At 37.5% G+C, this 12,216-nt stretch overlaps 1 protein-coding gene across 1 annotated transcript; it reads left to right on the top strand.

Moving 5' to 3' along the window:
* Positions 1–5,286: 5,286 nt before the first annotated feature.
* Positions 5,287–9,008, top strand: FABP7 (fatty acid binding protein 7). The gene is made up of 4 exons (XM_029944690.1): positions 5,287–5,557; positions 5,999–6,171; positions 6,794–6,895; positions 8,644–9,008. Exons 1-4 carry the CDS (start codon positions 5,485–5,487, stop codon positions 8,692–8,694), a joined length of 399 nt encoding a protein of 132 aa, XP_029800550.1. The 5' UTR covers positions 5,287–5,484; the 3' UTR covers positions 8,695–9,008.
* Positions 9,009–12,216: the final 3,208 nt, after the last annotated feature.

The following is a 12,216-nucleotide window of genomic DNA, read 5'->3' on the forward strand; positions in this document are numbered from 1 at the left end:
ATTCATGCCGTCAAATGACGTGGCATTTTGATCTATATACTGATACCTGTTTTCAACTATGGAAGGTTTTCCTCCATTAGGATTTTGTTTATTCCATTTGTTTTGATGTTTATCTTAGTAATATCTGTAATTATTAGGCTGTATTTTCATTTTTTTCATATCTAACATTTTTCACATCCACTATTCACAATGTCTCCCTGCATTCTGGAGATTCCTTTCAAACAATATCATTCTATTTATTACTTTCTCTTTGGTTGATATAATACCTTCTATTTAGTTATTAATTCCTTTGAGTCTTTTTATCACATTAAGCTTATTTTTGAATCTCAGTCTTTTTGCTGTTGTTTTCATTAGGCTTATCCTTTTTATTTCAATCTGTTCTCTTGTTATGGGTTCTTGCTCCTGTTTTAGAGAAGACATTTGCACTTATTGATACACCAGAGATTTTTTTTATTTCTACTGTTTATTTTGATAAATCAGTTTTCAAGGGAATACTCTTGTTCTCTGTCTTCAGGATATAGTGACCTCTACTTTTTTTTTTTTTTGTAGATATGCCTATAGATTTCATGCTTTATCTTATTATTATTTTCTGTCAGATTTGGCATTTGTTACAAACAATGAGTAGTGCTTTTTTGGTTTTTTTTAACTAAACTTGCTGTGCAGATCATAACTGATAGAACCTTGCTCTCAGATAGAGGAACCATCTGAGCTATCTTAGCTGGAGAGGAGGTTTGATGGGATCAGCCACTGGTTATAAAACAAGTGTGCAATGAGTTGGAATATTCTTCTGCTCTCACTGCTTAGTCCTCTGATATTTTTGGGATAGTACATGCAGAAAAACTATCATATTAACTATTTATTATTTAAGTGGTTTAAGTATTTGTTCAAGATAGCAGCACCTTGTATATAGAAACTGCACTTCTTTTTTTAAAGAATGTTTTAATGTTTATTTTATTTAGCTTGAGAGAGAGAGAGAGAGAGAGAGAGAGAGAGAGCAAGGGAGGGGCAGGGAGAAAGGGAGAGAGAGAATCTCAGGCAGGCCTCACTCTGTCAGTGCAGAGCCCACCTCTGGTCTTGAACTCACAAACGGTGAGATCATGACCTTGGCCCAAATCAAGAGTCAGTTGTGTAACCAACTGAGCCACCCAGGCGCCCCTAGAAATCACCCTTCTAAGAGTGCAATATGCTAGCTACTTCCAGCCCTTCTCCAATTCAAGGAAGGAGAAGGAAAGTGAATGAAAGAAATAACAAAAATATAATAATCTAAAATGCAATGTTCCTGTTTGCAATATCCAAAGTAATATGGTTAGGTGTCTGGCTGGCAACAGACCTAACGCCACATAGCCTGGAGACAGATGGTGGGTTATACCAAAGACTTTCTTGCTTTATTTTAGATCTTAGAGACCACACCATATTTATGATTATTTACATAGAAAAATAATCTATGGGTTATTAAAAATAATAAGATAGTGTAGTAAGCAAGCTACAAATCTTAGAGGGAAAATTATGAAACATTATTGTACAATATTAAAGACTATATAGATACATCATCTTCTTAAATAGGAAGACAATATCATAAAGGTGTCAATTTTTCCAAATTGACCTATAACATAGATGCAATTCCTATTTAAAAAAACAGAATTTTTTTATGTTAATGTTAATAACATTTGTAAAAAAGATAAGGGCCATGATTAGTTCAGATAGTTCTGAAGAAGAGTAACAAGTTGGGGAGATTTGCTCTTCCAGATACTGTATTGTTATAAAGCTATACAAATTAAGATAGCTTAGCAATGTTAGAGAGATTATAAAATTGATTAGTGGCATTAAATAGGATGCAGAGATCAACACATGTATGGAACTTTGAAAATTATAGAGGTAGAGTATATTTTGGGTCCCTACTTCTCATGACATGTAAAAATATAGTCAAGAAAGTTAAAAACCCAAATGTTAAAACTTTATAACTCTTGGTAGAAAATGCAGATGATCATCTTTTGGATCTTGGGTAGGCTCTTTCCTTAAGCAAGACAAAGCATTTTGACTATAAAATAAAATATCAATAAATCTGACAATATTAAGAGAATGTTAGCTCTCAAAAGCTACATTAAAGAAAGTGAAAGTTACAAATTTGCAGAACATATTCATGACACCTATACTCTAAAACAATTGGGATCAACAATATGCAATAAAAAAACCCCACAAATGACCTACATGATATTGGGCAGAAGATGAACAGATACTTCACAGTGAAAGAACCATAGACCAATAAATCCACGAAGAGATGTTTACCTCATTAGGATTAGAAAAAGAGAAATCAAGACAAAATTGTCATTTCATGTGCACCTGATAGACCAACTTTTTGAAGTTGTTAGGGTGTTGGGGATGATGTGAGTCCATCCCCTTGTGGGTGCCGAAACTGGTGAATCCATTTTGGAAAACATTTTGGCATTATCATCCAAAATGGAAGGTTAATCTATGGCCCAGCAATTTCAATTCAAGCTATGTATAGTTGGCTTACTTTGCTCAAGAACAGTGTTTAAAATGTACTCTAATACCCTCTGTTTCCTTAAGAAGAAAAAAATTGCCATAAAGCAGGTGCCAGAGACTCAATTCCGTATGGAAATTTTGCCAAGATCTCCTAAAGCAGGGACACCTGGATGGCTTAGTTGGATGAGTGCCCAACTTTGGCTCAGCTCATGATCTCATGTTTTGTGGGTTTGTGTCAGCTCAGAGCTGGAGCCTGCTTTGGATTCTGTGTCTCCCTCTCTCTCTGCCCCTCTCCAACTTGTGCACTGTCTCTATGTCTCTCTTTCTCAGAGATAAACATTTAGAAAAAAGAGATCTGCCAAAGCAACTTTTTTCTTTGTTCCTTTTATATCACTATTAAAAAAATCTTTTTTAAAAAATGTTTATTTTTGAGAGAGAGAAAGTATGAGGGGGGGAGAGGCAGAGAGAAAGGGGGACAGAGGATCCGAAGCTGGCTCTGTACTGACAGCAAAGAGCACAATGCCGGGCTCAAACTCAAACCCTGAGATCATAACCTGTGCTGAAGTCAGACACTGAACCACCAGCTCTGCGGAAGTCATGGGGTGACCTATTAGGAAAGGGGGGAAGGACGGGCTTTGAGTCCTGGCTAGGATGCGGGCCAGGCCCCTGGCATCGTTAAATCCATAACTTTTATTGTTTAGCTATAATGGCATATCAGCCTCTCTTTGAGTTCTTACTCAGAGTCCTTCAAATGTTAGCGGCAGGGCAGGTCTAGGCAACGTTAGAAATTTTGTTCTTCAAACCGAGAGCAGGAGGAAGTCATTTGAAGGAGTTTAGGCAGGAAAGGAACAAGATCGATTTAGACTTTTTTAAATGGCTTTGCCGTGCTATGAGCAGAATAAAATCAACTGCACATATTTAATGTATACACCTGATCCATTTGACATGCCTATGAAACCATTATCACAATAAAAAAATAAAGAAAATGAAAAAAACCACAAATGACTTTTACTTAGAATATATAGGATTGTAAAATTCAGTAACAATAAGATAAACAACCCAATTAAAAATGGGACAGAAGACCCCCCAAAACCAAGAGCACACTGTACACACTGTATATTAGCCAATTTGACAATAAATTATACTTTAAAATTATAAAATGGTTAAGACAAAACACTGCGACAAAAAATTTGAATAGTCGCTTCACCAAAGAAGATAAACAAACAGCAGAGAAGCACATGAGAAGGGTCTCAGCACCATTTGTCACTAGAAGGTGCAGACTTGTATTTTAAAAAGTCATTCAGGCTCCAGGATAGGGAAGGAACTCGACATCAGGTGTGGCCGCAGGAAGGGCAGTTAAGAGGCTGTTGCCATAGGACTAGTAGGAGACTGCGGCTGCTTAAATTAAGATGTTGGCTATAGAGACAGAGGGTGGATGACAATTGGACAAATATTCAGGGGGCAAAATAGATAGGCCTTGACATGGATTTTGGTTGTAGAGAATCAAGTGTTCAAAATGATTCCAGGTTTTCTGGCTTGTGCAGTAGGGTGGCCGGTGGTGCTGCTCACCAACATGGTGAAAGCTGGAGAAAGACCAGGTATGGGCAAAGATTAAATATACATGAAATGAATACTTTTGAGGTATCTTTGAGACCTCAGAGTAGACTCTTGGAGCTGGCAGTGGAGCAAAATGTGGTCTGAGCTTTGTCTCTTGTGTTTGGGTGGGCAGAAGCTCAAAGGCTTCTTTGAATCAGATTCTTCTGTCCCGTCCCCATGAAAGGGAGGCAGACTGTCATAGATGGTCTATGCTAAGGAAAGCAGGAAGAATTTCTGGAGGAAGGGGAGTTTCGGAGACCTCCTTTAAATACTCAGAACTCTTGAGGTATTTTGCTATTTGGGAGGTACCCTGATTGGGACAAGTCAAAGCTCTTCTGATATCTACAGTTCCTGCAATTCCTGTCCTATTCCCATGGCTGAGCCCCAGTTTATACACAGATTGTGTTCATGTGGATGTGGCCTCAGGAAACCAAAAGGTCCTACAGTGCATGCAGGTCATCTTACTAAATGACCTTATGTTCCATTTTTCCACATGGATTCTATAATCTATTAAAGAAAGGGAAAAAGAGCATTTTTTTCTTTATTTTTGTACCTCATTAGTGAATCTGAACCATACTCTGCCTTAGATCCCTTTTCCATCTCAGTCTGGTTCTCATATTCTTAGGAAGGACAATGGATCTTGAAATTCACTCAGTTTGTGTTGGGAAGAAGCCAAAATTAGTTAGCGTCCCATTGATACTCGGTTGGAGTAGCCTTCTAGTTCTACAGTCTAGGGAAGGCATTCATACCACCTCCTCCTCTTCTTTTCCTAGTTTGGCACATTCTGGCTTGTGTTTTGCTCTCCCTGTAAATATGAGAGAAAATAAAAGACACTATTCAGCCTCCTTTGTCTGAAAAGCCTGGCAGTTCAGTGGTTTTCTTTAAAGGGGGTCCTCATTTGTAACCAGCTTTGCCATTAACGGAAATCAATCTGAATGTCTTATTGTGCATCTTTTGTTCGTTCAGCACAGCCTGAACTTGCCTTTGCCAAGTTTTCGAGCTGAACCTGAAAGACCCTCTCTCATTTTCCCGGTTCCCTGCCTCCAGCCCCATTGACTCCTAGCACAGCTTTCTCAGGAAGAAGGGCTGCAGTGTGAGGCGAGAGAGGAGCTCGACCTACTCTGCTAACCCAGTGGCCTGAGCCAATCACAAAGCGGATTGGAACCTCATTTGAGGCCCCCTTCCCACCGCCTCTCCCTGGCAACAGCCTCCTGTAAAGGGGGACACTGGAAGGGTGTGTTTGCAATTCAAATCCTTGGCTTTCTGCCTACCTCTTTTCCAAATAAGAAGCCAGGAGCCACTGTGAGGTGCAAAGGGGTCTTCTGAATTGCAGTGGCAATAAGATCCAGAGATCTTCCCTCCTGCCTCTTTTATCTGTCTTCAAAGTGAAAGGAAAGGGCAAGGATGGTGGAAGCTTTCTGTGCTACCTGGAAGCTGACGGACAGCCACAACTTTGATGAGTACATGAAGGCTCTAGGTAGGTAAAAATAAGATGTGCTCTTCTCTTCTTAACCTGAAGCTTCAGTAGCGCCAATTCCTTTTTTCACCTATTAGATTGCCAAGTGACAAAGACAGATCATGTTGTCATAATTGAATGCTAGGCTATGCATTTCCCACTGAAGGGATTTTAATGTGGCTTTTGCTTGCTTTCTTGCCCAGGGCTAAATAACAGTGCATTTGGTAGTCTGGGGAGGATATGAAGCTTCTGTGCCTTTTTGTTTTCAGCATCCACTTATCATTTGTGCATCCAATTAAGCATCTGAGTATTATAGCTCATCAGTAGTCGTATTGCATGATTAATGGGCTAAACTTGTCCTTAATGAAACTTACATTCAAAGTCCTGAATTCCAGAATAGAAAAGCAGATTCCTGTTATGTGAGTTATTTTGGAAGTTGCTGCTAACTGTATTGTTTTTTAGGTGTGGGCTTTGCCACTAGGCAGGTGGGAAATGTGACCAAACCAACAGTGATCGTCAGTCAGGAGGGGGATAAAGTGGTGATCAGGACTCAAAGCACATTCAAGAACACAGAGATTAGTTTCCATCTGGGAGAAGAGTTTGATGAGACCACTGCAGACGATAGAAACTGTAAGGTAAGGAGCTGACCTTCTCCTGGGTGGGAATGGGGAGGAGGCAGTAAAAAAGAGACCCTTATGTTTCTCTTGTTTAGATGATGAGAAGTAGAGAATGTTCTCAGTATTTCAATTCAGAGAGGATACCACCGGGAATAATTTTGCATTCTAGGGCACATATGTGGGTACTGGCTATAGCTCAAATCGCAGTTTTATTTGTCTCTTACTCTACATTTTTCTTTTCATATTTGTATTTCAGAAAGTAAGAATGTCCATTTAAAATAAATATTGCATTTTGCTTAATGTCACTGATTGTCTCAGACTGACAAAATAGGTTGCCTCATCTTAAGGCTTTATTTAAGAGTAAGTAGAGTGACTAGACTGAGAATACTTGTTCAGAACTTTTATTTCTAACATATGAAGTTGTTGCATCTAGACGTACACACTTCAATCGAATTACGAATTATTAGTTCACGGCCATAATGACTCTAGGAGCCGCAGAGGATATGGCTCTAATACGGTAATTAGTTGGTCACCATTCATTCAATTCTGTGACTGCTTCGGAAGCCACTCCACTTGACTCGCATCAGAGAAATCTAATCTGTACCTTTTGCTATGTTCTACATTTTGTTGTTGGTCTCAGTCTGTTGTTAGCCTGGATGGGGACAAACTTGTTCATGTGCAGAAGTGGGATGGCAAAGAAACAAATTTTGTGAGAGAAATTAAGGATGGCAAAATGGTGATGGTAAGTCAAGGGAATTCTCCCTTTGCTTCTTTTCACTCCCCACTCCTAGTCCCGCCCCCCTTCCCTCTCCTCCCCTTTTAACTAACAGTAAGTCTTTTATAGGAAAAAAAAAAGAAAAATTCTATGCAAGTGTGGTTTTCAGAAGTTGCCATTGATTTAGCTACAACTGTGTCAAAGAATTTCTATAGTGTAACTATGAATGTCTAAACCTCAAACGAAATCTAAGTATAAAAATATTCATGGAAATATATGAATAAGTTGGCAAATAACTATAAGAATATCAAGTTTACTGAATATCCAAAAAATTACTTTACAGTTACTGTAATAAAGAAGAGATCTTGAAACTTTTTATATTTGAGTTTATGAAAGTTCCATAAGCTCAGTGCAGATGATTTAGGATATAACAGAAAAGTGTCGTTTCTCCTTGGAGGGAACCATTTTGACTTCCTTCCCGTCTTTCTTTTGATGCATCAAACATTCCCGTTCAATACCAGTAGTCATGTAAAAACTATAAAATATAAAATTTAAAAAACTCTAATGATGGAGTAGCATCATAAACTGGGGAAAATGTTACACATGAATCTAAGATCCTAAACATGTTTTTGTGAACTGAGTAATGGTATTTTGATGACATTGAAATAGTCAATACAGCATTTTGGGGGGCTTTTTTGGGCACGGTGTGTACTGCTTTACATATTCTTTCTAAAATAATAGAAGAAAGGGCTTTTTTTTTGTTTTTGTAATTTAGAGAAATTGTTGTTTTTCCTCTTCCCTTTAACTGTTGCAATCAGGGCTGTTCTAGATTGAGACACAGGGCTTATATTATTCATACTTCTTTTCATGGGGTGAGGAATGGAGGGACAGTTTTCCCCTTATGAAAACTTGCCCACATATTTCTGCAGTGATCATCAAAAGAAAGGATTTGTTTATAAAAGATTCAGTCTGAGCTTCTCCTTTATGCTTTTATCACCATTTCCTCCCCTGAATATGGAAAAGTGGATAGCTCTTATGACATGTATGACTGACTCATCAGGCAAGACTGAGTTCAAAAAAAGGAGATTAAAGCAATGAATGAAAATTTTTGAAAATCATGTCAATGCATGTAAATAACAAATACTAAAACATTCCTAGATTTTGTAGAAATTTTATAGAAATTCTTCCGGTCTGATTTGACATAAGAGTCCATGTTCTACGTTACATCCACCCATGCACCTATATTCACATCAGCTAAAGTATGACAACCAAAGCAACGAGAACATTTGTACAGTTAGTTTTCCTGATGACGTTGACGCAAGTCATTCCAAATACCATTTGCCCAAACGATTTCGATTTTCTAAAAATTCTTCAAAATTTACTTGATGAAAACCTACTATAAATTCCATTCACTTTCAGAGCAGACAGCTAATTTGATTATCCTGATAATTTAAGGCAAAAGGAATAATTTAAGGCAAAAGGAGTTCTTTTGACCTGAATCTACCTAGTTAATCTCAGGGTTTTATTTATTTATTTATTTATTTTTTGCTTCATTTTTTATTAGAGACATGAACTATGTATACATGTTATTATTCACACAGTAAATAATTCAATCAGAAAAAAGTTTCTTTTTAAGAAAGGAAGAGCTTATGCAGCTTTTAATGTTTGTCAGTGACATTCATTTGCACAATATGTAAATTATATGATAATCTTTAGAAATTTCAGCTACTAATATTCTCGTATAAAAAGATTTGATTATCTTTTGCATCTTTCAGACGCTTACTTTTGGTGATGTGGTTGCGGTTCGCCACTATGAGAAGGCATAGAAAGGTTCCTGATCTGGGGTTCGAAAAGCTCTACAATTTTCTGTTTACTCAAGTCTCTGTTCTCCGGCTCTTACAGCATGGGTGATCACTAATTAAAAGGTTATCTTTGTTGTGGACGTGGAAAATGGTGCTTTAAAAACTTGTCTTAAAACTTTTTTCTGCAAGTAGCCCATTTAGGTCTGCAGATTTATCATGTTTTATAATTCACATTAAAATGTTAAGGCACATTTTTAAAATAAAGAAAGTAAATACATTCTATAATTTCCATTGAAATGCAAATCAGATTCGAATAAAAATTGTATACCCATGAGAAATTTTGTTGTTGTTTTTAATATCACTAATCTGGCTGGGAATTATACATTAGGAGGTTTTAGACAAAACAGACTTTCTTACTGAATAAAGTAAAGCTGGAAAAATACTAACTTTTTAGAAATATTACTAACAAACTGCTAACTTTGCTTAAAGTATTAATTAAAAAGAAATAATTGGAAGACTGGGGGAAAGCAGAAATGTCACAGTTCTGGTTGAGATTTCCGTACAGAATCTGTGACGATGAGAAACAGGTAGTCTGATGAAGGAAAATGATATACACGAATATATCTTATTAAAAAGTGAATATAGTAAAAAAAAAATCACACAATCAAAATGTCATAGAAGTCAAGTTTCTTATTATAAAGTGAACAGGAAAAGAAAGTGAATTTTACTCTGGATTATAAAGATGTGTCTCCAGACAAATACATTGAGGTGAACTAAGTCAATAAGAATGGTAAAATGGAGTGCATAGAATGTGCATTAAGGCTTTCAAATTCCCCTTTTTGGGTATGTGTGAGCTGCAGTTGTTGGAATGGAGTTGACCTATTTGTAACCGGCTAGGGTTTGCCTTTGTAAGTAGAAACAAACAAATGTTCTCTTGTATTTAATCATTAATTAAGTGCATTTTATCCATTTTCCCAAACCAACAATGTGAAGCAGGTAAGGCAGATATTATTTTTATTTTACTGATGAGGATATTGAATATCAGCTTTAAATGTCCACATTCTCATGATTAGTAAATAATACTGAGAACTGCAAACCTTGTGATTTTCTCTTTCATCTGTTGTCAAAAATTGACATTTGAGCTTAACTTGTCTTCTTGGGAAAGAAAAGAGCACAAGATTTTAGTTTCCCTGATTACTACTTAGGAAATCTTTCCTCTGCTAGCCTTTGAGAGGCAGAGTAAATATTTTTCAGGAAAAATATGCAATACTCATTTTTATTCAACCAGATGATTTCAGTAAATTTCTATAAGTTAATTCAAGGCCCAATTTTAGCATGAGGGAACTTACTTTAACTTACAAAATTCACCATAATGAAACTATTATCTGTCTATTGGATTACTTTAATCACTTTAATGAAGAATAGAGGAAACTAAAGTGTAGCAATAGGATTTAACATTTGAATACAATTACTACTGAATGCCAGGATAAGATTGTCTGGCTGAGATGACCATTCCTAAAACACCAGAATCTACCTTTGTCTTTAAAAGCATGAAATAGAACACTGAGAGAGCGTTGCTCCTGATTGTTAGGCAGCCTTCACCTTTGCTTCCGTTGGAAGACTGCTTTCTCTGGATCATTCCAGCCTCTGCTCCGGGAGAAGCACGGGCTCTGGCCTCACTGTTCTTAAGGATACAAATCCAAGGATGGGGATTGGGGTTCAGCTGACTATAATTAGGCCAAATAACATCCTGCTGGCATTTATTTCCATAACAACTGTCTCTCCGAGGAAAGAATGGGAAGGGTTTTGGGTGCCCTCAATGAGAAACAAAATTACAGTGACAATGACAAAGATCAAAGGTTGCAGTGGTGGACCAAATGTAATTTTCTGGGAAGATAATTAACAAATATTTTTTGCTTCCTAAATGTTCACAGGGTAGTTGCAAATCATTTTTCTTCGAGCAGTATTCTAGCTCATATAGAATAGTACTGACTTTTCTGGTTTGGCCTTTTCGTTTTGTTTTTAACGTAGTGAATAGAAAAGGGAAAATTACCAAGTCCAAAGGCAATTTGACCAACAGGCCCTGGAGAGATGTTTGTGAAATCCCAAGGTCTTAAAATTGCAAAGTTGACTAAAAGCTGTCTTGTGAAATCCATACTTGGACCCCTGATGATGAGTAAGGAGCAGTTTCCACCCTGGCACATGTGTTCTCTCGCCCAGATACACACCCTCACAACAAATTACTCCTTCATCTGGACCACTGAGGACCTGTAAATTCACGTCCAAGGTTAAGGAGAAAACCCAGAGATGTTGAGGCACTGTAGCTTTGCACTTAGAGAGAGTAGGTACAAAGGGAAAAAAAGAAAGCAGAAGGAGTAGAAGGAAGAGTGAGCTTTCTATCCATTGTCTTTTAGGAAATTCAAGCATTTCTTTAGGTTTCAAAAGCTGGAGATATCTTATGCTTACTTACTGAAGGACTGTTTCACAATTCATTTTCAGTAAAGCTTATTGGAAATTGGGGGAGAAGAGTTAAAATTGATATTTTTACCCTTTAAAAAATCTTTTTCCTATCATTCAAAATGTTTGGGCTAGACACACATAAGTTATCTTGCTGTCCTTAAAGTTATTCTCTCTCATCTGTCCACTATTTTTCCCCCTGGCCATTTTCCTCCATACTTTTGAGACTGTGTACTGAGAAATTCCAAAGACCATTCTGTCCACCATTGGAAAGCATTTTGGTTCTAGAAAGGCTTTTGAGTTATCCTAAACTGAGATAGGACTTAACTACTCTGGCAGTACATGAAACAAAATGGAGGCACCTTGATTCCTACTTCAAAACCCCTTTCTTGTGGCACTTTCCCATTAAATTACACCGGATACTGTATAAGGTTTCCTCTGATGGGAAACAAATACACTTTATGACTTCTTTTATGAGGTTAGTCATTCTGCAGGATATTTTCTTCTCCCAAGGAATTCCACGCCCTACAAATTTAAACTGTAGGTGTTTTTATCTTAAAGAGGCCAGCATCCTCATAAATGGTAAGAGAAGGAACACAGAACCTGAAAAATCTGGGGATCTTGGCCCCATTGTCAGATTAAGTATCTTTAAAAATTTGTTGGGAGAGTAAAAGCAACTGGCTCTATTTATGCTTTTCATGTGTCTCTGGACTGCATGAAGCACATATATAGACGATCTAACTCAGGTGTAAACAAACAAACACCCTAAACAACCTAAAAACTATGACCCTGTCTTTTAAAAAAAAAGTTTTTTAATGTTTATTCATTTTTGAGAGAGAGAGAGAGAGAGAGAGAGAGAGAGCAAGGGAGGGGCAGAGAGAGAGGGAGACACAGAATCTGAAGCAGGCTCCAGGCTCTGAGCTGTCAGCGCAGAGCTCCATGTGAGCTATCATGACCTGAGCAAAAGTCAGTTGCTAAACCGACTGAGCCACCCAGGAGCCCCTAAAATCCTGTGTCTTTGAGCAGTGGTTCTCAAACATGCCCATCAGGTTAGCATCACCTGGAGGGCTATTAAAAACACAAATTACT

This window comes from Suricata suricatta, chromosome 7 (genome assembly GCF_006229205.1).
Source record: "Suricata suricatta isolate VVHF042 chromosome 7, meerkat_22Aug2017_6uvM2_HiC, whole genome shotgun sequence".
NCBI lineage: Eukaryota > Metazoa > Chordata > Mammalia > Carnivora > Herpestidae > Suricata > Suricata suricatta.